Raw genomic sequence first — 21,659 nt, forward strand, 5'->3', positions numbered from 1 at the left:
TCGCAGTGGGTGTTGGGGATGCCACATGCGGTCAGGAGAGAAGCCAGGGTTTTGGAGTCCCAACATGCATCAGCCTTGTGTAGCCCCCCAGGCTTCCACCTGTAAGATGGGGGTAAAGTGAGAATCCTGCCCCCACCCAGCCCGCGGTGAGGATGAGGTGAGTAGCACTGTGAGGGTAAAGACTGGTGCCCTACGTGAGCGGAGGTTGGCATTGTGGCTTGTCACCCCAGGCTGAGCCTCTGGGACGTGTCTCCTCTCTCTCCTGCACCTTGTCCAGGAGGAGCTGGCTGGGGACCCCTGTGCTTGCTGCCTCTGCCCCTGTTTGGATCAGCCCAGCCATTCACCAAGAGCCTGAGACCAGCGGAGTCAACGTAATTCAATATCAATAATAAATTTCATTTTCCGCCTGCCCATGAGCCATTAGCTGAGATCAATACCTTCCCCACGACTGGGTAAGGAGTCACGGCGGCTGCTGATGATTTCAGGGGGCAGAGCAGGCTCCCTGGCTGCCTTGGCAGCCTCCCCGCCCAGGTCGACCCTGTGCAGGCCTGTCTCGCAAATCATTCATTTTCACCTTCAAGCAAGAAGGTCTGTGGCCAATTCTCCAGTTCTCTGGGGCTGCAAGGCCAGCCTGGGGCTCTGCCAATCCTCCTGTCCTGAGTTTCTGAGGGTGCTGGCAAAGTGCAGGGCTGTCAGGAACAGTCCACGGGGAGAGACGTATCTGGGAAGAAGAGGCGGGAGGAGGGAGGCTCCATGCAGGAGGGAGAGAGGAGACTGGAGAGCCCAGTGCCCCTGTCCTGGACACAAACATCTGGCTTCACCTCCTGGGCCCCGGGTGGCAGCAGAGTGGACTGGCAGGCTGGGGTCGGGGCACTGCAGCTGGGAGCTGGAGGCTGGCCTGTGTTTGCTCTCAGCCTGTGCTCTTTAAGCACCCCAGTACTTACAAACTGTGTGTGTGTGCGTGTGTGTGTGTGTGCACCAGCTGCTGCACAGCCCACAGCTGGTGCTCAGGGGACAGACTCCAGGAGCAGAAGACCCTGGCTGGCGGCAGCTGAGCATTCTCGGTGCATCTGCTCTGACAACGAGACACTTTGTCACCCACCCCCAACCAAGCAGTTGCTGGACGTCTGCTCTCTCCCTGCCCGCAGAGTCACTCACCCTGACCCACCACCCATGCCGCTGCCAGCAGCACTGACTAATGCTCCCTCTAGCCATGCCACTCCGTTTAAAGACCTTCCTGGATGTGGGAGGGGACCTACACCCCTGGCCACATCACCTTGCTCCCTCCACTGCCTTCCTGCACTGCGGCCAACCCGGGAATCACAGTTTTCCTTAAGGCATGTGCCTTGGGGCCTCAGCACATGACACTTTCTCTGCCTGGATCCGGGCCTGGGGCGGGAGTGAGTGCACACCGGATGTGCAAGAGCTGCCTGGCTTTGAATCCCAGCACTGCCACTTTCCAGCAGGTAACTTCCTGGCTGAAAAGTTCCTGAACCTCTCTGGGCCTCAGTTTCCCCAGCCGAAAAATGGGCGGCAGTGGTCTCTTCCTCAGTAGGGGTCATTTGAGGATTAAAGGCGATTACCCCTGCATATGCAGGTATAACAGGGCATTAAAATGGAAGTTTCAAAGGGGGTACTCAGGTCCAAGAAATGTGACATTCTACAGTGGGGAACCAGGCCAAGAAGCAAGCTTTCAAGAAGGCAATGAGAATTGGTTACGCAACTCTGGGACTGACAGACAGACCTGGCAACAAGGAAACTGGTATTGTATTTTCCAAATGAAAGAGACTCTAGAACATTTTGCTATCCAAGAAGTCCCAGAGTTGCCCCAGGGATTGCTAGGCCTCCCTGCTCCACCCCCACCTACCCCTGCCCCAGGACAATGCAAGGCCCAAAAGAAGTTGCCATACAAGTTATGCTTGTTTTACAGCCTGGTTCCATCAGGTCAATAAACCTCAACTGTGACTATTGTTATTATCACTAAATATTTGGTGAGTGTGTGGATGTTCCTGGCCCCTACTGCAAGCAGAGAGGTAGAGGTGTGTGCACAATGTGAACTGGTGAATTTTGTCAAAAATATGGAGAGCTGAAGTCAAATAGCAGCCAAAGCCAGTGCTTCTCAGCATTATGAAGGAGAGTGCAGGGCCCCACGTCAGCCCACCCCACACCTTGACACCCTTTAGAGAGGGCCCCCTGGGCAGGAGGCCCATTCCTCCAGACCCTGCTGCCTGGCAGCCCAACAAGCCTGCCATGGGCCAGGACAGAGGGGGTGGCCTGACCCAGCCTTCGGTTCTGGACGCTGTACCTGGTGACAGTACGGTGACCAGCTGCCCAGGGAAACGGGGGCTTCGAGGGGCCAGGCAGCTCCAAGCCATTGGACATAAGTGGCTCCAGGAGACTGTCAGGCCTCTGCCTTTCTCTGGGTGGGTGGGTGGGGCAGTATTTGGGGAGGTGGAGGCTTCTGGAACCTCACAGTCCTGTGTTTAACTGCCTCTGATCTTTCTTATGGTGCAGTTTCAAGCATTTTACTGAAAGTCTCCTTGGTCTCTTTTTTCTTCCTATTGGTGTAAGGATTAAAATGAGATGTTTGCAAGCAAATGGGAGATCCACCACCCAGCTGGCGTGTCTTCTCACTTTCCTTGCTTCCAACCTTCCCTAAAGAACAAAGTGGAAGGTCTACCTAAGGCCTTTAAAGTATATAAAGGATTCCATTTGTATGAAATTCAAGAATAGGCAAAGCCACTCCATGGTAGCAGAAATCAGAAGAGCAGTCACCTCTGGGTGCAACTGGGAAGAGATTGAACAGAATGTGTGTGGGGAGAGACTCCTTGCCTTGGCCTGTGTGCGGATCCTAGGCGTGTGCATACATAAAAGTTCATCCAGCTGTGTCATTAAGATGTGTGCATTGCATTCCATGCAAATCATGCCTCAGTAATAACAAGAAAAAACTGTTAGAAAGGAAGAGTGAAAATCCTAGAATAAACGGTAATCGCTCAGGTGGCAACGTGCTTTGGGGCCAGTGTTGCTCAAGGACCTCCCAGTCAGGAATTTTTATTTCCTCCAACCAGGCACCCAGGACTTTTTCTGGACCCTTTCAGATCTGAGTAACCTTTTGGAAGGGGTGGGCAGACAAGAGACAGCTTGCTCCTTTGTGACGGGAAGAGGGCCTGGCCAGAGCTGGAGGGAGGGGAGCCCAGGCTGGGCACCTGAGCAGGGAGATGGGGCCCCCGGGTGGGGGCCTGGCCTGAAGGTAAGGAGACCACCTGGGGACTCTCCCGAGGCCCTTGTTCTCCACTGCAGGCTGGGAGGCCCCCAATGTGAACTGTCACAAGGCCAGGTGGCCTCTGGGCTATCACTGCTGACCTCTCCAACCACAGCTCAAGCAGTCCTACAAGCCTTGGGGTGAAACACAGCAGTCTCCTATCCTCCTTTCACTTCCATTTTCCCTCTCCAGATGCAGCCACGTTCAACCCTGTTGGTTGATTCTTTTGGTATTGACCACCACATCTCTAAACAATATTGATTTATTGCCTCTTCTTGACGTCTTCCCCTTTTAAGCAGTATCTATAGAAGATGAGGATATTGGCTCTTTCCCTATCCTTCCACCACTATGCATAAGCACCCAATCCATCCTCCCACCTTCCCAACATCACTATATTGTCATATTAGGTCAATATACAGAGTTTGCGTTATTAGGATTGTGTAACTGCTAGTCCCAGTTGAACTATGTAGTATACTATAATATTTTTCCTTTCTTGCATCATTTTTGTTTTCCCTGGAGTTAATAATCGCCTTGTTTTTTTTTCATTTGCTTAGTTTTTTTTTACTACAAATCAATAATTCAACCTTAAACATTCCACCAGTTGTCTAAATCTGCCCCACTGCAGGAGACATCTTCTTGAAGACATCGTTGTACTTTTTTACTCAAAGGTCTTTAGTACTCCTGGAGACATGGAGTGCCACCTGCTGTGGTCTTTGGATAGCGTGAATTCCCATGTCGGGTTAGGGAGAGAGAAGAGTCTTTGGCATTGGACAGACATGGAGACAAATTCTACCAGTTGTTAGTAGGGTCCCCACTGTTCTATTTCCTTGACCATTAAAATGGGAATAACAATATCCCATCATAGTGTAGTCACGGGAACTGAATAAGTAAATTGCAAATGCCTGGCTAAGCGTGGATTCACAATGAATGTTAGTTTAATCACAATGACAGCAAGGTGCTGAAAACACTTCATCCCACTCATACAGTCCCTCTTCCCACCCCCAAGGTGTTGACCTGGCTCTGCACATTCAAGAAGGCCCCCAAGATTCTGGTGCTGATGAAGATCGCCGAAACTGCCATAGCAAATGCTCCTTAGGCTAATGGTTTCCTCTCAAAGGAGCCTCCTTCATAGCAACATTGATTTTATTTTGAATAGGTCAAAGACAGAAACTACAAAAGGAAATACTGATAGACCAATGACATGAAAATTAAAAACTTAAGTACATTTGGAAAAAATATAAAAATAAAGGGCAAGCAGATTGGGAAAATATTTGCAACACGTGAGTTGAGGGAGAGACCAAATTTCCTAAGGACCTGTACCCATTGGGGAAGGGACAGGGCTTCAGGCTCCCAGGCTAAGGCTTTCCCCATCATCCATTCATTTATTCACTCATTCGACAAATATGAATTGATGGCTGACCAGGTGCCTGACACTGGGGGTATATTGATGTTCAAAACAGGAAGTGGTCCCTGCTCTCATGGAGCTCGCGGTCCAGTGGGCGTAACGGATATTTACCAAATAATCCCACTCAGGAGTGTACAAGTACAAGCCAAGTATTTGCTGTGAAGGAAAGGAAAGCATGGAGTAGAGGGTCTGGCTCAGATGGCGGTGCGTTGGGTGGGTGGGGGGCTTCCTGGGCTGGTGACACTTGAGCTGAGAGCAAGAGGGTAAGGAGGAGTTACAGTGTGTGTGCATGTGTGTGTGGGTGCGTGGTTGGCATTCCAGGCAGGGAAGATGGAGGTGCAAAGGCCCTGTGGTAGGAGACCCAGGACACATTTGAGGAACAGGCAGCCCAGTGTGGCTGGAGCCTGCAGAGCAAGAGGAGACTGAAGGTTTGGGAGAGGCTGGGCTCTAAGAGTTTGTGGGTCACGGTAAGGGCTTTGGATTTTAACCCCCAAGAACAACAGGGAAGCCGTAGAACGTTTTCAAGTTGGGGCTGAGGAAGGAGGCTGGAGGTGGGTGCATGGCTGGATTTGCATTTTGAAAAGCCTGCTCTGGCTTTGGAGTGGAAAATGGAGTGAAGAATGGATGGGGGCAGAGTGTATGAGGATGAACTGGGATTGCCAAGTCCAGGTTAGCAAAACGGTGGATAGGGAGGAGGATGACACGTGAAACGGGCAGATCAAGAGTTCTTTGGGAGGACTAGTGACAGGGCTGTTCTCCCTCCCTCATGCCTGCACACCGAGGCCAGACTAAAACAAAAACCTTCCTGCTGGGTGATGCTCATGGGCCCAGATGAGGCTGCCATCAGCATTGGGGGAATAAACAAATCTTTGAAGAAACAGCCCTGGGACAGTGGGATTTCACAAGGGATCAAGCATCTGACTATGGCCCGGAGAAATGGGGGCGCATCAGACCCGGCCCTTGCCCGTCAGAAGCCCCAGTTCATGTGTCATGACCCTGCAGGTGCCCCAGCAGGCCGTGTGAGCAGGGGAGGGCACGGAGGGCAGGGCACGTGCAGAATGGGGGAGAGGGCTCTGCTGCCCCCTCCTCACCCTGGAAAACTGCCCACGTTGCCTCCAGGAAACCAGGCACACACTTTATGCTTTTATCTTCTATCTTGAAAAGTAAATGGCAATTTTTGCACAAACTTGTAATTCATTCCACTGTATGTGTAAATAATTTCATGGAAGTTTGGTGAATGTATCATATTTTTCTCCTGGGAGAACTGGCAGGGGGGAGTGTGAACTTTCTCTTCCACTCTCACCCTGGGAATAAAGAAATGAGGGCTCAGGGAAGGAAGAGCTTGCCTGAGGCGTGTCAGAAAAAGTTCCCTGGAAGGGATCCTCAGAGCCAGGTGGACAGGGCAAGCCACAGCTGGTTCCAAAAAGTCTGACCAGTTTAAACCAGTCACATCTGGCTAGAATGAGTGTGAACTGGTCTAAGTAGGTATTGGTCAAGCTAGAACCACTTACAGTATTAATAATGAGCTTGAGCTAGTTTGAACTAATATGTGCTCATTGGAACCACTTGGGATCACTTTCTTGAATCAGGCCCGTCAGTTAGAAGTGTGTGATGCACTTAAAATCAACCACACGGATTTGAATTCACTGACCTGTTTTGAGCCATTGTGAGCTGGTTTGGGAGCCTCCCTCCTTGTGGAGTTATCAGCCTCATGAGTCTGTGTGTGTATATCCATGTATGCCTGTGTATCTGTCCGTATATGTGTGCACATGTGTGTGTATGTGTGTTTATGTGTTCATGAATATGTATGAGTATGTGTTTGTGTATGTGTTGTGTATGTGTATGTCTATATTTATGTATATATGCACATATTTATGGGTGTATATATGCATGTTTATGCATGCATATGTGTATATGCATATATGCATGTGTTTGTGTATATGCATATGTATGCATGTTTGTATGTGTGTATTGTGTGTGTGTGTGTGTGTGTGTGTGTGTGTGTGTGTGTGTGTGTGTGTGTGAAGAGAAACTTGGCCCCATAGGCCTCCAACTTCCTGGAAACAGAGCTCAGCCAGGACACCCCAGCTGACCCAACATAGTTCTCTATCCAGGCAGTTGATAGAAGGGTTCCCCCTTGGCAGTTCTGGGTCCCACCATCTCCCACCCTATGAGAAGGAGGCACGAGGCTGGCTTTCAGGGTGATGGCAGCTTCTGCCCGGCTCGCTCAGCGCTGGCCTGGACGGAGACCTGCCAGGAAGCGAACAGCCACCGTGGCCCCAGGAAAGTAGGCCTGGGAGCCTGGGTACCTGCACCCCAAGCAGGGCAGCCTCTCAGTCAGACCCCAGAGGCTTCTAAACAGGATGCTCCATCTGGTTTTATATGACCCCAGTCCTCTCCATACATCCAGAGTACTTGGATCATGGTAGGGTTTGGAAATATATTTGACCATATATATTTTCTGGAACAGTCTGGGAACACAGTGCCTGGATATCAGGGGCTGTGATTTCCATAGCTATGCTTTGTTGCATTTATAATACGCATCCTGCTCGACTCCTGAAAAGATTCAGAGGGATGAATTTTGCTGAAGGTTCTGCTTTCTAACAGAGCCTGATGTCTTTGAGGCATATATATATATAAAAGTTTTTAGTCTATTCCTCCAGAAATGTCCTCATGGAGAGTGACCCCTTAACCAGCTGCAAACTGACCCTGAGGGCTAGGTTCCTGGCTCAGCCCCCAGCCTCACTCTCCTGCTTCCTGCTCCCACACCAGCCTCGGGGGTCCCCGTGCTCTCCTCCTCAGAGACCTGCACGTGCTGTCCCCTCTGCCTGGAACACAGCCTCCTCTTTCTGCCACCCTCTGCCTGGCTAGTTCTGTCATTATTCAGCTCACAGCTCAAGCACCATTCACTTCCTCCGGAAGCTTCCTGACCCCCAGTGTAAGGCGGCTTCGTGGTTTATGATAACATACTTCTGTGGGTACGTGATGATTTTATGAATGCCTGGGCACTAGAGCACTGCAGACAGCTAGCCAGATATCACTTAGCTCCGGGGTTCTCAGCCTCGGCATGACTGACATTTGGGGCTCCAACAGGCTTTGTTGTGGAGTCCGTCCTGAGCATTATGGGATGTCAGGCAGCTTCCCTGGCCCCTACCTGCTGCAAGCACCTCTCAGGTGGAACAATCAAAAATGTCTCCAGACATTGCCAAATGTCCCCGGAAGGGCAAACTTGCCACTCGTCCAGAACCACTGAATCAGAACAGATGTTCGTAAGAAGTCTGGGATTTCCGGGGCAGGCTGCCGAGAGCCCTTTCGCTGAAGCCCCAGTCTCTATCTAGACTAGCACCGTGCAATAGAAATACAATGTGAACCACACATACAATTTTAAATGTTCTAGTAGCGTTGTTTAAAAAAGTAGGAGGAAAAAGCCAGATGAAATTAATTTATAAGAGATGTTTTATTTAGCCCAATATATCCAAAATATTCTCATTCCAGCCTATAAGCAGTATAAAATAATTAGCCATCAGTTATTCGACATTCTACTTTTGGACTAAAATGTTCAAAATCTGGTGCAGATTAGCCACATGCTGAGTGTTTGGTAGCCACATGTGGCTCGTGCATGACGTGTTGGATGGAACGGCTCCAAAATATGGGAGAGAGAGTTAGCAGCCCCCCACCCTCAAACCCAGCTTGTGTTGCCAAGAGAACCCTTCCACCCAGAGTCCCCATTGGGATAGCCCATTTGGAGGAGCCAAGCCCCTCTCTGCCTAAGGAGGGCAAGACCTAAGTTTGCCGCGAGGGGTCCTCTGGGGTCAACACTGGACCACAGCCCCACCTGTCAGCAGAGCCATGCATGTCCCTTCTTGGTCGATGGGGACCCACAGGTCACACTCAGTCCTTCCTAAAACACCCCTCGGAGGGGCCCTGGGGGATGCCGACCACACTCTGGAGGGCAGGTCCCTTCTCTCCAAGCTCAGGGAAAGTCACCCAAGTGCATGTGGCTTGCTAATGAGGGGATGCATTCCTTGTGAGTTGATAGCACCTGGCGAGATCCACACTCATTTCCCGAGCTCCCCAGACGGACCACACACCTCCAAACATCCTGTCCTCACTGCTTATAAGGGGACTCTCCCCAAACACTGGCTGCCTGAAAAGACATATTCTGTTTCCCCAAAAGGCAGATGCTCTTGTCTAAAATGACACTTGCCCTGGCCAAGAAGCTGCCAGTCCAGACAGATGCTACCCCCTGCCCCATCCAGTGGCTGCAGAATCCGGCCCGGCTAGTGCACATGCCCAGTCCCGCAGGGCCGTCTCTACAAAGCTCTCCGGACTCCCAGCTCTTACTTGTCCTCACATCTGCTCCCCATCTCCCCTTTCTGTCTCGGGGGCCCTGCAGCTCCTTGGGAGCGCTCCCTGGGGTGGGAGTGCTCCCTGGGGTGGGAGCTCCCCACCCGCCTGCTGCTTGCCTGAGGAATTGCTTCCTGCATCTGTGGCAGGTCCTGCAGGCTCTCTGCCGAGCAGCCTCTGGGCCATTGCAACCAGGGCGTTCACTTGGACAGGGCTGTCTCGAGAGGCTGGGACATTGCCTTGCCTTGCCGGTGAGAACAACCCGTGCCTTGGCTGCTGGGGCAAATTTTGATCATTTCCTCCCTCTTGCTAAAGAAAAAATATTCCCAAAGTTGTCCCCTGGTCACTTTGAGCAACTGAGGGACTCTGCAAAACATCCACTTGGAGGTGAGTCTGCACGCCCACCCTGGGCACAAAGACAGCCACGGCATTTCGACAGTCTCAGGTGTGACCCCCACAGACCCCGGGTGGCCTCTGACCCAGAAGCCTCTGGAGGAAGGCCACAACAGTCACAAGGATGCCCACCGTTCAGCAGCGACAGCACCCAGACCCCCGCCCCATCCGACACCTGGCTGAGGCTCGCTAAGCGTCTGCCCGCCTTGGCCAAAAGCCACAGACGCTGCCGGCGGAGTCCCCCGGGAACTTGCACTTACCCCTCCTGGCCTGCCTGATCTTTGGGCTCAGCATGCTCCCGCATCCGCCGGGCCAGAGCCGCGGGGCCGCTCATGCTGCCATGCACTTTTCTTTTCTCTTCCTCTCGCCCAGTCGCCCCTCATGTCCCGCTGGGGCCCGCGTGGCCGCTGGCGTCACCGGCCAGGCTGCCTCGGCTCTCTCTCCTGGCTCCGGAAGGATAGCTTGCCCTGGACTGAATAAACCTCGATGCATTATTTATCCGTCCCCGAATTAATTCCCATCCAAGCGAACCATTAAGGGCTTCAGTGATCAGCGCTGATAAATCACTGGGCGAGGGCGGGGCCGGCCTGGCTCTTCCTCCGCCGCCCGGGGCGCACGTGGTGCTGGCCATTCCGGGAGGGGCGCGGCCCTGGGCTGTCAGCCAGGGGGTCGGGGCGGGCCGGAGGGAAGGGGCAGGGGGCGGGGCGGGGCCGGAGGGGCGGGGCAGGGGGCGGGCAGGGGGCGGGGCGGAGGGGAGGGGAGGGGCGAGCGCGCGGGGCGGGGCGCGGCGGGGGCAGCGGAGCTCGCGGAGCGCGCGGTCCCGGGCAGCGCGCATTGGACCATCCCGCAGGCGGGTCCGGAGGGCCGGGTGGGGGGCGCGCCGCGCCTGCCGAGCAGCGAGAGACCCGAGCAGATGCACTGGGGCTGCGGCTCACCCCGGGACCGGAGAGGTCGGGATGGGGGTCGGGGTTGATCCCTCCAGGCGACGGCCCGAAGAGACCCGCTCCGCCTGGAGGCCCTCTGTAAAGCGCAGGGCTCTAAGTGTGGAAAGATGGGCGTCTCTCAAAGTAAACTGCAGTCAGGGCAGTGCTCAGCTCCTCTAAAGACCTGCCCGCAGGCAGACGCCTGTTAAGAATGTCAACTAGCAGCCTTAATTAGGTGACTGGTATAATAATGCACGTGAAGCATTTAGCTCAGGGCCTGGCGCATAAGGAGAATCTCAAAAATGGTCCACTGTGTATTGAACCTCTGCCGTTTGCCGTAATTAATTTAATATATATTAATATTAAAATTAATAGTATTTTTAAATATTTATTATTTTATAATAATAAATACTAAATTTATTTATAATTTTTATTTTAATATTAAATACTATTAATTAATAGTATTTAATACTAGCATAATTCCAAAGGGTGTATATTGGGGCTTACCAGGCACAGCCTCAAGGGCATAAAAGTTGCCCAAGAAATGCAATCACAGTAATAGCTGTCATTTATTAGGCACCTACTTGGGGTCAAACCTGCGGGACACTGATTACGCGCTTTAACTTGGCGGGCCTGGGCTGGGGGACCGGATCCACCCCTGGGGAGGGTAGTGGGTACGGGTGAGTGCGCCCTCTACAGCCCCCCGGGCCTGGGAAAGTGAGGCCGGAGGCAGGCCCCATTTCCTCACCCAAAATATACCAAATGTTAGGAGAGGCTTGCCGGAGGGATCCGCCTTTTCCCCACCCCCTTATCTTGCCCGGACACTCCCCGTTGCCAGCGCAACTCCCATCACCACCGGTGCGCATACATTGTTGCCGGACACCGTTACGGGAGCAACTCTCGCCCCTTTTCAATCAACCTCCGCGCCCTCTCAGAACCAATCCAAGCCTTTAACCCCTACAGCTACCCCGCCCTCTAAACGGCCCAATATAAGCTTGTACTCTCCCCTAATAAATCGCTCTCTCTTGGTTTTCATCATCCTAAAAGAAACGTGTCCCGCCTGTTCCTTTCTCGCCGCCCTCCATACTTGCACGCCTCCCGCCGGGGACCTGGCCAAGTCCCCCGCCTCACCCTCGCCTCCGGGAAAGAGCCCCCGCCGCCGGTACCCTCGGAGCAATCCTGGGAGCCTAGGATTTAGCAACCGGCCGCCACCCTCCCCCAGACGAATCAACTGCGACCGCACAAACCCTGAGGAAGATGCTTTATATTCAATATCTCACTTAATTCTCAAACTCACCAGGGCAGGTGCTGTTTTCCTAGGTGAAGACACGCTAAATGACCTTGCCCAAAGCCACACAGAGACTCCAGGGCAGGGGACTGAACCCAGAGCGTGTCTCTGCAGCTCATGCTTTTTCTGGGGTGGCAGTGTCCCCAAATACGCAAATCCCAGCCCTTTCATGGGGACTGCTCCTGGCTGAGGACAGGCTGTGTGCCTCTGATAATGTGCCCCTGAGCCATTCAAGCTGGGGCTGCATGGCTTAATCTAGAATTGACTTTGGGTTATCGCTATTTTTATTTGCTTATGTCAAAAAGAGAATTAACATAGAGGCAGAAATTAGAATACAGTTTACCAGGGGCCGGGGTTGGGGTGGGGAATGGAGAGTTAACCTTTAAAGGGTACAGGGTTTCTGTTTGGGATGATGGAAAAGTTTATGGAGGGTGGTGACAGTGGCACAACACTGTAAATGTAATCAACAGCACTGAATTGAAAGTGGATAAAATGGAAAATTTTAGGTTGCATTTATGTTCCCAGAACAAAAATAGAGAGAGGAAAAAAAAACATTGAACTGTACAACACAAACTAATGTAAATCATGGGCTACAGTTAATAGTATAATTTTAATCATATTGTTTTGTCAATTGTAACAAAGGTACCACACTTGCAAAATGTTAAAAGAGAAACTGAGGCTGTGTTTGGGGAGGGTGCGTGTGTGTGTGGTATAGGAACTCTATACTTTCAGCCTGATTTTTCTGTAAACCTACAAGTGCTCTAATAAATAAAAAATAAGTAAAGAAAAAAGGAAAAAAATTAAAAGAGAGAGAGAATTAAAAATACTGCTGGCCTTGGCCTAGCCATCACGGCTTCCCTGATCTCTGCCCTCCAACCCCATGGACAGGTGTGGTTAAGGGGCTTTGCTCGTGTCATCCTCCTGCCTGGGACACACCTCTCTGACTCCTTCCTCTTCCTCTCCTCTCAACTTTTAAAAGTTGTGGGATAATACACACACAGAAAAGTGCAAAACACAAATGAGCCCATGTTTGTACCAGTTGCTGGAGAGGACAGATATTACCGTGGTTATTTCCAGGAACTCGCTGGGAGTGGAACGGGCTACTGCCTTCTATCTTGGCCCCAGGCCTGGCTTTGTACATAATTATCCTATTAAATCTTCAAAACTGGCCTGTCAGGTAGGTGGAAGAGCCCCCATTTTACAGATGGAGACACTCAAGCCCAGAGACATTAAGTAGCTGTGCCCACTGAGCCCCTCTGAACTCACTATTTTGTGCCCCAACCAAGGGAATGCTCGGTGGCCAAGCCTATTCTGCCCTGCCGGAGTTTAAACCCCAGCGGCTCAGACAGAAAACAAAATGTATTTTTTAGTTTCTTTTCTTTTCTTTTTTTTTTTTTTTTGGTACTAAGTTTCTGGAATTCAGTGGACTTACAGCACATCTTGATTTGGACTCGCCACCTTTCTAGTGTTCAGTAACGCCAGGTGGCCCATGGCTACCCTCTTTGACAGTGCAGGTTAAACCAAAAGATGATACTTAGATCCAAAGGGAGGGCTGGACTTGCCAGAAGTAGGGAAGAGATTGATTTTCTGGTGGGAACGTGGTTCTGTGAAGGTGCAGGGGATGGCGAGAGGAAGGGAAGTAATTACCATTTACTGAGCAGCTGCTGTAAGCCACGTACTTGTGACTCAGGTGTTTGGAGAAGAGGGATTTGAACAAGGACCACCCTGATGTGACTGGGCGTGCGTGCTCCCTAATACTCCAGAATCCTCATATTGCCCCTATGCCCACTGACCCCCCCGCTGATGATGTATTGAGGCCTATTCAACTCCAACAGCTGGAGGGGACCAGGGTCTTGAGTGGGGGGCACATTTTAGCATGCTAGGGACGACAGGGTCAGCACTAGACTGCAGAGGTTAGGAGGAAGACTCACCAGCATGTGGTGAGCCGTGGGGCCAGGCTGGAGGAAGAGAGTGGGAGCCCACAGCAGGCAAAGCTGTCTGACTCAGTGAGGAGTCAGTTACCCTGGCCCTGAGCCAGGGAAGGGGAGAATATATGTGTGTCTTGGCATAGCATTCAAGGCCTTTCATGGCACCGTCTCAAATCCATCTCTTGCTGATGTTCCACATGACCAAATGCACTTGCAGTGTGTGCTTCTGTGCTTTTGCATGTGCAGTCTTTGCTCCTGTGTGCCTCTGTGCTTTTGCACGTGCAGTCCCTGCTCCCCTGTGCCTCTGTGCCTTTGCACATGCAGTTCTCCCTGTCTGGAATGCTCTTCCCCACCCTGTTTTGGTGACACCAGCCTGGTCATGGTTTGAGCACTTCCCTTGTGAGACTGTCCTGATTCCACCAGCAGCAGGAGCCACTAAGCAGGCTCTGTCTACATTCCTTAGACTCCCTGATGCCCCTCCTGTCCCTAGGGGACTCAGGCTAGGATCCCTGGGAGGAATCTGGGCTTGACAGGCAGATCCAAGAAACAGCCCTGAGTGACAGAATTGACTTCCTGTTTCTTCAGGGTCAGGGAGAGGCCTGGTCACACTGGGACAGAGGCCACCCAGGAGAAGTGGGGGAGGACACGGAGCTGGAAAATCTGCTGTGACAACAAGATCACGAGGTATGGTCCTGTGGCCGCGGAAAGGCCTTGAGCAATCCAGAAGCCACCTGTGAGTAATGCAGCCTGGCCTGCTTCCTCCAAGCCGGGAGAATGCCGCAGGACCTACTCGGGGTCTGCTCACAGTTGTTTTGGTTAAACGCTCGCCCCTGGGTGCTTTTGCTGCGCAGCTGCTTCCCCCAGCAAAGTTAAGTCATTGTGCTCCCCCGCCTGCTTTTCCCTGATCGGAGCTGGAATCGGAGGAAACCAGAGAGGCTCTGGGCTGAAACCCAGGAAGTCAAGCTGGGAAGGGAAGGTGGAGCTAGTACCTGGGCAGTGGTGGGAAGGGGCAGCGCCTCCCCTGCTCCCTGCCCTCAGACCATGTCCCCAGCACTTCCTTGGATGCAGGATCCCTGTTTACAAACCCCTGCTCACCAGGGTCCTGGGAGCTCTCCAGGTCCCTTTTGGGGCTGCCCAAGGGTAGGTGGGCTGGAGACAAGAGCAGTGTGAGAGGCTCCTGCATAAGCTTTTGTTTGCAGAAAGAGCCCCCAGTCCCTCACTTACAGACAGGAGACTGAGACCAAGTTGGGGAGACACAGGTCGGAGTTAGCAGTGGAGCGTGAGTGAGGAGCTCCTTCCCCACTCCTTCCCCACTCCCTGTGCCTGCCCCCACTCCCTGCCATGCCCCAACAGTGGTTCCATATTCTCTAAGGGTTGCTGTCTACCAGGCACCGCTGGGCTCTGCAGGGTACGCGGAGTGGATCGAGAGGGGAGGCCCCTGCAGACAGCATCTCTGAGATGCACGCCCACTCTGGGAGAGACAGCTCCAAACGTCAGTTGGCCCAGGGCCAGGATGCCTTTAAAACCGGTTCTTGACCTTGGCTGCACACTGGGAAACTCTTGTGTCTGACCCCTGAGACTCTGATCTAACTAGGCGGGGGTGTGCCCTGGTCATCAGGGGTTGGCAAAGTGCCTTGGGCGATTCGGGCGATGCAACCAGCAGCCAAGGTTGGAAAGCATTGCTGCAGAAGATAACTGCCTGTGCCCACCAGAGGCAGTCTTTGCCACTTACCCCTGAGGGAAACTTCATCTCAGAGAGGGACGCATCTGCCAGTCAGTCTCCCAAGTGAGAAAATGCCCCAAGCACGGATGGAAGGCAGCCCCATTCAACACAGAACCACAGGTACTGTTGTCTAGGTTGTGCACTGCACAGAAGTGTCCAGGAGAGGGGGCAGTGCAGGCTGGACTTGGGCTCTGCTGGCAGAGCCAGGCGCTCTCACATGGGTGCATTCACTGCTGGGAGGGGGAGGCGTTTTTCACGTGCACAAAGGTGCTATCTAGATAGCAGAGCCCTGCTACCCTGTTCTGGAAGCCGCAGGGAGAAAGCTCTTGCAGAGGCAGAGGGGAAACGCTGACTCTGCACTGGGATGCCTACCCTGAGGCCATCAGCACCAGCGCCCGTGGCTGCCTGTTAGTGTGCTCTCTGTCCCCACGGCCGGAAGCTAGTGCTCCAGCATCCCAGCATGTCACTCAAGCTCTTCCAGGGCAGCCCCATCTTCTGTCCATCCCAGCAGCGAGCAGGACCAGCCAATGCTGGGAGGGGGACAGGAGTATTTATACCAAGGAAAGCAGCCAATGCCACAAACCAGGGCTTTAAGACGAACTTCTTTCCCGAGAGCCAGCTGTTAGGTGTTCCCCATATTTGTTTAGATGAGCTGCATCAGGTGCACAACCTGCTCTAGGCAGAGAACTGCAGTGCTTTGGCCGGATCTGCTCTCCCCTTCCCGGGTGCACACAGATACTCTACCTTCCCTGCAGTCAGGTGTGGCCACATCCTGGGAGTGAATATGAGCAGAAGTGGCATGGCCACCTCCAGGCCTGGCCATGAAACTCCCTGCCCACCACCGCTCCAACACTTCTCCATGCTTGTCACCCTTTCCTGGCTTGGAAGTCCCATGTAACAGGATGATAGAGGCACAGGTAACCTGGATCCCCAAGTGACTGTGTGGAGCTGAGCCCCACCGTTAACCTGGCCACATCTTGGATGGCCATGAGAGCGAGAAATGAATCGCTACTACCTTGAGCCATTGCATATTTGGTCCTCTGTGCTAGTCACTAGAGCCAGTCTTCCCATCAAATACACACTCCTGCTCGCCTTTGTCTACAGGTTTTTAATTTACTCTGAGATCCTGTTCCACCGTCACTCCCTTGCTCATCTCCCCATGGTTAGAGCCTGGCAAGCTCATCCACCCCCATGCCCAGGGCCACAGGAGCCCTCGAAGGGCCGGTCGCCAGTCCCTCCTGCCCCTTCACCCATCATTTAAATATCAACTGTAAACCAAACTTACACATACACTGAATTTAACATCACATTTTTTTTTTAGATTTTTTAAATTGCAAAACTGTGATGGTTCGTTGAGGGTGAACTTTGCCACCCTCTTGGTGGCCCTGCCTTGCTGGTTACTCTCAGCTGTACTTGGGCTCACCATGGAGCACATGGGTGCTGCACACTGCCCGGCCCCGCAGGGCCTCCCTCCCAGCTCCCCAGCCTTCACCCTGAGTCTGTCTCTGCCCTGTGGCCCAATGCCTCTGTCAGATGCTCAGCTAGGATTTTAATTTCAGTTTGGTCCACCTGCTGCCATCCGTGGCACACCCTCCCACATGTCACCCAGGCCCCCTGATAGGGGTCTATAGCCCCAGTCTCTGACTTTTCCTGGATCCTAGGCAGAGAGGCAGAAGGACAAAGATGCAGAATCCAGGCTTGGGCATCACCATCACCCTCTTCCCCTCCCCCAACACCTCCCCTCTGCATCAGGCTGGAGCAACAGGGTCAGAACCACGCATGGAGGCCTTTCTTGGGAAGTCCTTCAGCTGTACCCTGTGCCTGGGGCATTTTCCCTCCAGTTCTGAGGAAGGTCTGGGTGGAGAGGTGCTTTAGGGGCAGTGAGCTGGCTCAGGCACCAGAACCTCCTGTTCTGTCCTCCACTGTGACACTTATCACACCTCACCTTAAACGGTGCAGCAGCCAAGCATCACATCTGATGTCTGGAGGGGCTTGGTATGTTTGTGTTGAATGGATGGATGAGGGGTGTGTATCAGCCAGGTCCTCCAGTGGCAGATGCTGAAGTGAGAGTTTTAGTAAGGATTTACACCTGCTTAGGACAGGGCAGGAAGCAGGAGTGAGCAGGGAGCCATTGGAGCGGCATGCAAACCTGACCACATCTCTGCCAGGCCATCTGGAAGCTGCAAAGCTGACTGCCCATTGGAGGGGCTGGCTGGAAGTGGTCAGACTCAGCCTGTGCAGCCACTGGCTGGGAGCCTCCCCGAGAAGAGCATGAAGTTGGCTGGAGAGCTGGGGCGGACCGGAAAGGGACTCCCAGCTGCAGGCTGTCAGCTGACCCCACTGCTTGCAGCTGAGCCTTGAGTCTTTCCTGAAGGGGCTCTGGCAACCTCAGCTCTGAATCTCCCACAAGTGAGTTCTACAGAACTCAAGGGCCTCTTTAAGATTCTGGAAACACTGGGCCACATCTAAGAATCTTTGCACCACTTGACAACTGCCTGGGTCCCTGTTTCATTGAATGGCTTTGAGATAAAGAATTTACTCAGCTGCAAAGTCTTGCTGTGGGTTTCTCAGAACAGGTAGCATCTCTCAGAAAGGGTGGGAAAGTGGCAGTGGGATGGCACTGCCTGTGATGGTGAGACGTGGCCTGACATCCTGGGCCAGGCCAGGGTCCCTGGTGTGTTTCTGTTTCTGATCATCAGAGGCCGAGGGGAAAGAAGGAGCTGTGACTACACTGTGGGGTGTCTGTGTTTCTGGGTCCTGGGAACACACCATTCTGAGGTTCCAAGAAGCTGTCAGCCCTCCTTCTCCCTGAAGCTGGGATGTGCAGGGCCCGGCAGAGGGGTGGCTGCCACCATCAGCTTGCCAGGCTCGAACGGCCACGTTTGCCCTCATGTGGGTCTTCAAGGAAGTGATTCTGAAATGATTTCCCCTCCACTGAATTTAGGTAAAGAGCCAGACTTCAGAAAACAATAAATCACCATTTTGGTCAGTTTTGCAATAGTATTGAAAAAATAAATGGGTCTTCTCCCTCGTGAAAACACCTGCTTGCTCTGGAAAGGCTGGGGTTGGAGCAGATGGAAAGAACGGAAATTTCCCAGGCGCCTTCTCTCTCAATTCACACCTCCTCCTGCAGTAAAATTCCTCCCCTGTTCCACCAGCCCCACTCCCAGCTCCTCCACCTGTGCCTGAGCCAGGACCTCTGCCTGCTCCCCTCACCATTCCCCTTTCCTCTTGCATCTTCAATTCCTCCCACACTGGCTGCTCAAGTCTTTCCTAATCTCAGGATCCCCCCTCTCCCCATGACAGATTACACTGGGGAGGAACGTGCATCTAGCTGTACACTCTCCAGCCCCTTCCTGTCTGGAGGAACCGCCCACTTTGTGTACTTGGGTGGGACGCCCCAGTCAGTGAATCGGTTGAGTGTGCCAGGAAGAGCCCGAGAGGTGGCTGTGCCTGGCTTTGCAGCCCTGGCAGCAGGGGCGGAGTCCTGCTGTGACCGGGAGGGTCCTACAAAGCCATCCGGACCATGCTCTTTCCAAGGGAAGGTGATTCGTGAGCATCTTGATTTTTGGCCCACTGGAGCCACCATAATTCCTATCCATTTTCCAGGCCTGGTGCCCAGCTGCCAAAGGATTCTCTAAATCTCCAATATACTTGCAATAAATTCCATTTTTAGGGGCTGTATGTGTCCCAGAAAGACTTGTTCTTAACTCAATCCATTCCTGTAAAGGAGGACTTTTTGATGACGTTCTTTAAGTTAAGGTGTGGCCCCCTCGATTAGAATGCGTCTTAATCCAATTACTGGAGTCCTTCAGAAGAGAATGAAATTCAGACAAAGGGAGAAAAAAAAAGCCACAGAAGCAAAAGGCTGAGATCAATGAAACCTGGAAGAGAAAGGAGAGACCAGCGGACACTGCCGTGTGCCTTGCTGTATGGCAGAGGAGCCCAGGATCACTGGCAGCCAGTCTTCAGGAAGAAAGCATCAACTTGAAGATGCCTTGATTTAGACATTTTCATGGCCTCAAAACTGTAAGCTAATACATTTCCATTGTTTAAGCCAACCCATTTCATGGTATTTGCTTGGAAGAGCACAGGAGACTAAAACAGGCAGTATTACCCTGATAACAAAGCCAGACAAAGATACCACAGAATAGAAAACTATAGACCAATAGTCCTTAGAAATATAGATGGAAATATCTCAGACAAACTGAATATGAAACATGTTAAAATGATTATACATCATGACCAAGTGGGATTTATTTCAGGAATGCAAGAATGGCTCAACATAAGAAATTCAATCAATGTAATACACAATACTAATAGAATGAAGGAAAAGAACCAAATAATCATCTCAACAGATGGAGGAAAAGCCTTTGGCAAAATTTGATACCCTTTCATGAGAAAACAGTCAACAAACTAGGAATAGAGGGAACTTTCTGGACCCCCAAAAAGGTTATCTATGAAAAATCCAAAGTATAAATAATACTGAATGGTGAGAGACTGAATGTTTTTTCATTAAGATTAGGAACAAAACAAGGATGTCTGCTCTCACCACATATAGTCAACATTGTACTGGAGAGTCTAGTCATGACAATTAGGTAAGGGAAGAAATAAAAGGCATCCAGATTGGAAAGGAAATAGTAAGACAATTGCTATATGCAGATGATATGACTGTATATATAGAAAATCTAAAGAATCCACAAAAACACTATTAGAGGTAATAAAGAAGGTAATCAAAGTTGCAGAATACAAATCAATATATAAAACTCCATTGTGCTCTTATACATTAGCAATGCACAATCTGAAAATGAAATTTAGGAAAGAAATCCACTTGGAAGGGTCGGGGCTGCTGCTCCGTCAGGCTTGAAGGACAAAACATGATTCCATAGATGACTCTTCGGACCATGAAATCTAATGGCGTACGCCCATCAAAAAGAATATAACACTTATTGAACCAAGGACATGCAATGCTTGTACACTGAAAACTACATAGCATTGTTGAAAGTGTTTAGCAGTCAGATGTTGAAATGGAAAACTGGGAAAATGAGCCAAACCAAAAGCAACAATAAAGATTTTATTCACTTACTGAAACAGTGCAAGCAAGAGGCAAAAAGAAGACGCTAGCTCCTCAGTGTTCCATTTACCCCCACAGAATGTGCCTGGGCAAGAGTAATTAAGACAGTGTTGTATTGGCATAAAGATAAACATATAGATCAAGGTAAAAAAAAATTGAGAGTCCAGTAATAAACCCATATAATCATGGTAAATTGATCTTTAACAAAGGTGATAAGACAATGGAGAAAGAACCATCTTTTCAATTAATCATGCTGGAAATCTGGATATCCATGCACAAAAGAATGAGGTTGGAACCCCTACCTCACACCACACACAAATATTAACTCAAAATGGACCACAGACCTAAATATAAGAGCTAAAACGAGAGAAGTCTTGGGAGGAATCATAGGTGTAAATCTTTATGATCTTAAATATGACACCAAAAGCACAGGCAATAACAACAAAAATAGATCATTTGGACTTCATTAAAATTAAAAACTTGTGTGGAACTAAGGACCCTATCAAGAAAATGAAAAGACAACCTACAGAAAAGGAGAAAATATTTACAAACCATATATCTGATAAGAATCTAATATCCAGAACATATAAAGAACTCTTACAATTCAACAACAAAAAGACAAACAATCCAATTAAAAATGGGCAAAGGACTTGAATAGACATTTCTCCAAAGAAGTTATACAAATGGCCAATAAGCACATGAAAAGATGCTCAACATCATTAGTCATTAGGGAAATGCAACTCAAAACACAAAGAGATACCACTTCACATGCACTAGGATGGCTACAATAATAATTTTAAAAACAAAGGAAAATAAGTTTTGGTGAAGATGTGGCGAAAGCGTTGGTGGAAATGTGAAATGGCACAGCTGCTATAGACAACAGTTTGACAGTTCTTCTCAAAGGTAAACATAGAGTTGCCAGATGATCCAGCAATTCCACACCTCAATTTATACCTAAGAGTATTCAAAACAGTTGTTCATGCAAAAACTTGTACACAAATGTTTATAGCAGCAAAATTCATAACAGTCCAAAAGTGGAAACAAGACAAATGAATGGATAAACACAATGTGTATACAGACAATGGACTATTATTCAGTCATAAAGAGGAATGAAGTGTGGATACATGCTACAGCATGTATGAATCTTAAAGACATATGAATGAAACAAGCCAGATACAAAACAGAGAAATATTGTATGATTACATTTATATGAAATATCCAGAATAGGCAAATCCATAGAGTCAGAAAGTAAATTAGTGGTTGCCAGAGGCTGGGAGAGGAGAAAATGGGGAGGGACTGATTAATGGATATGCAGT

The 21,659-nt window shown here is 50.7% G+C and overlaps 1 protein-coding gene across 3 annotated transcripts in view; it reads right to left on the minus strand.

Annotated features, from left to right (window-relative positions):
- The window catches only part of ARHGAP22 (Rho GTPase activating protein 22), a 214,898-nt gene that overhangs the window by 157,599 nt on the left and 35,640 nt on the right, over positions 1-21,659 (minus strand). Inside the window, exon 1 of one of the 3 annotated variants that reach the window (XM_037803744.1) lies at positions 9,668-9,982. The exons of the other annotated variants lie outside the window; for them this stretch is intronic. Within the exon in view, the coding sequence (XP_037659672.1) occupies positions 9,668-9,701 (34 nt within the window). The 5' untranslated portion in view covers positions 9,702-9,982. Of the gene's footprint in view, positions 1-9,667; positions 9,983-21,659 lie in introns of those variants that run through there. 3 annotated transcript variants of the gene reach the window in all.

Source organism: Choloepus didactylus, chromosome 15, assembly GCF_015220235.1.
Source record: "Choloepus didactylus isolate mChoDid1 chromosome 15, mChoDid1.pri, whole genome shotgun sequence".
In the NCBI taxonomy this organism is placed as follows: Eukaryota; Metazoa; Chordata; class Mammalia; order Pilosa; family Megalonychidae; genus Choloepus; species Choloepus didactylus.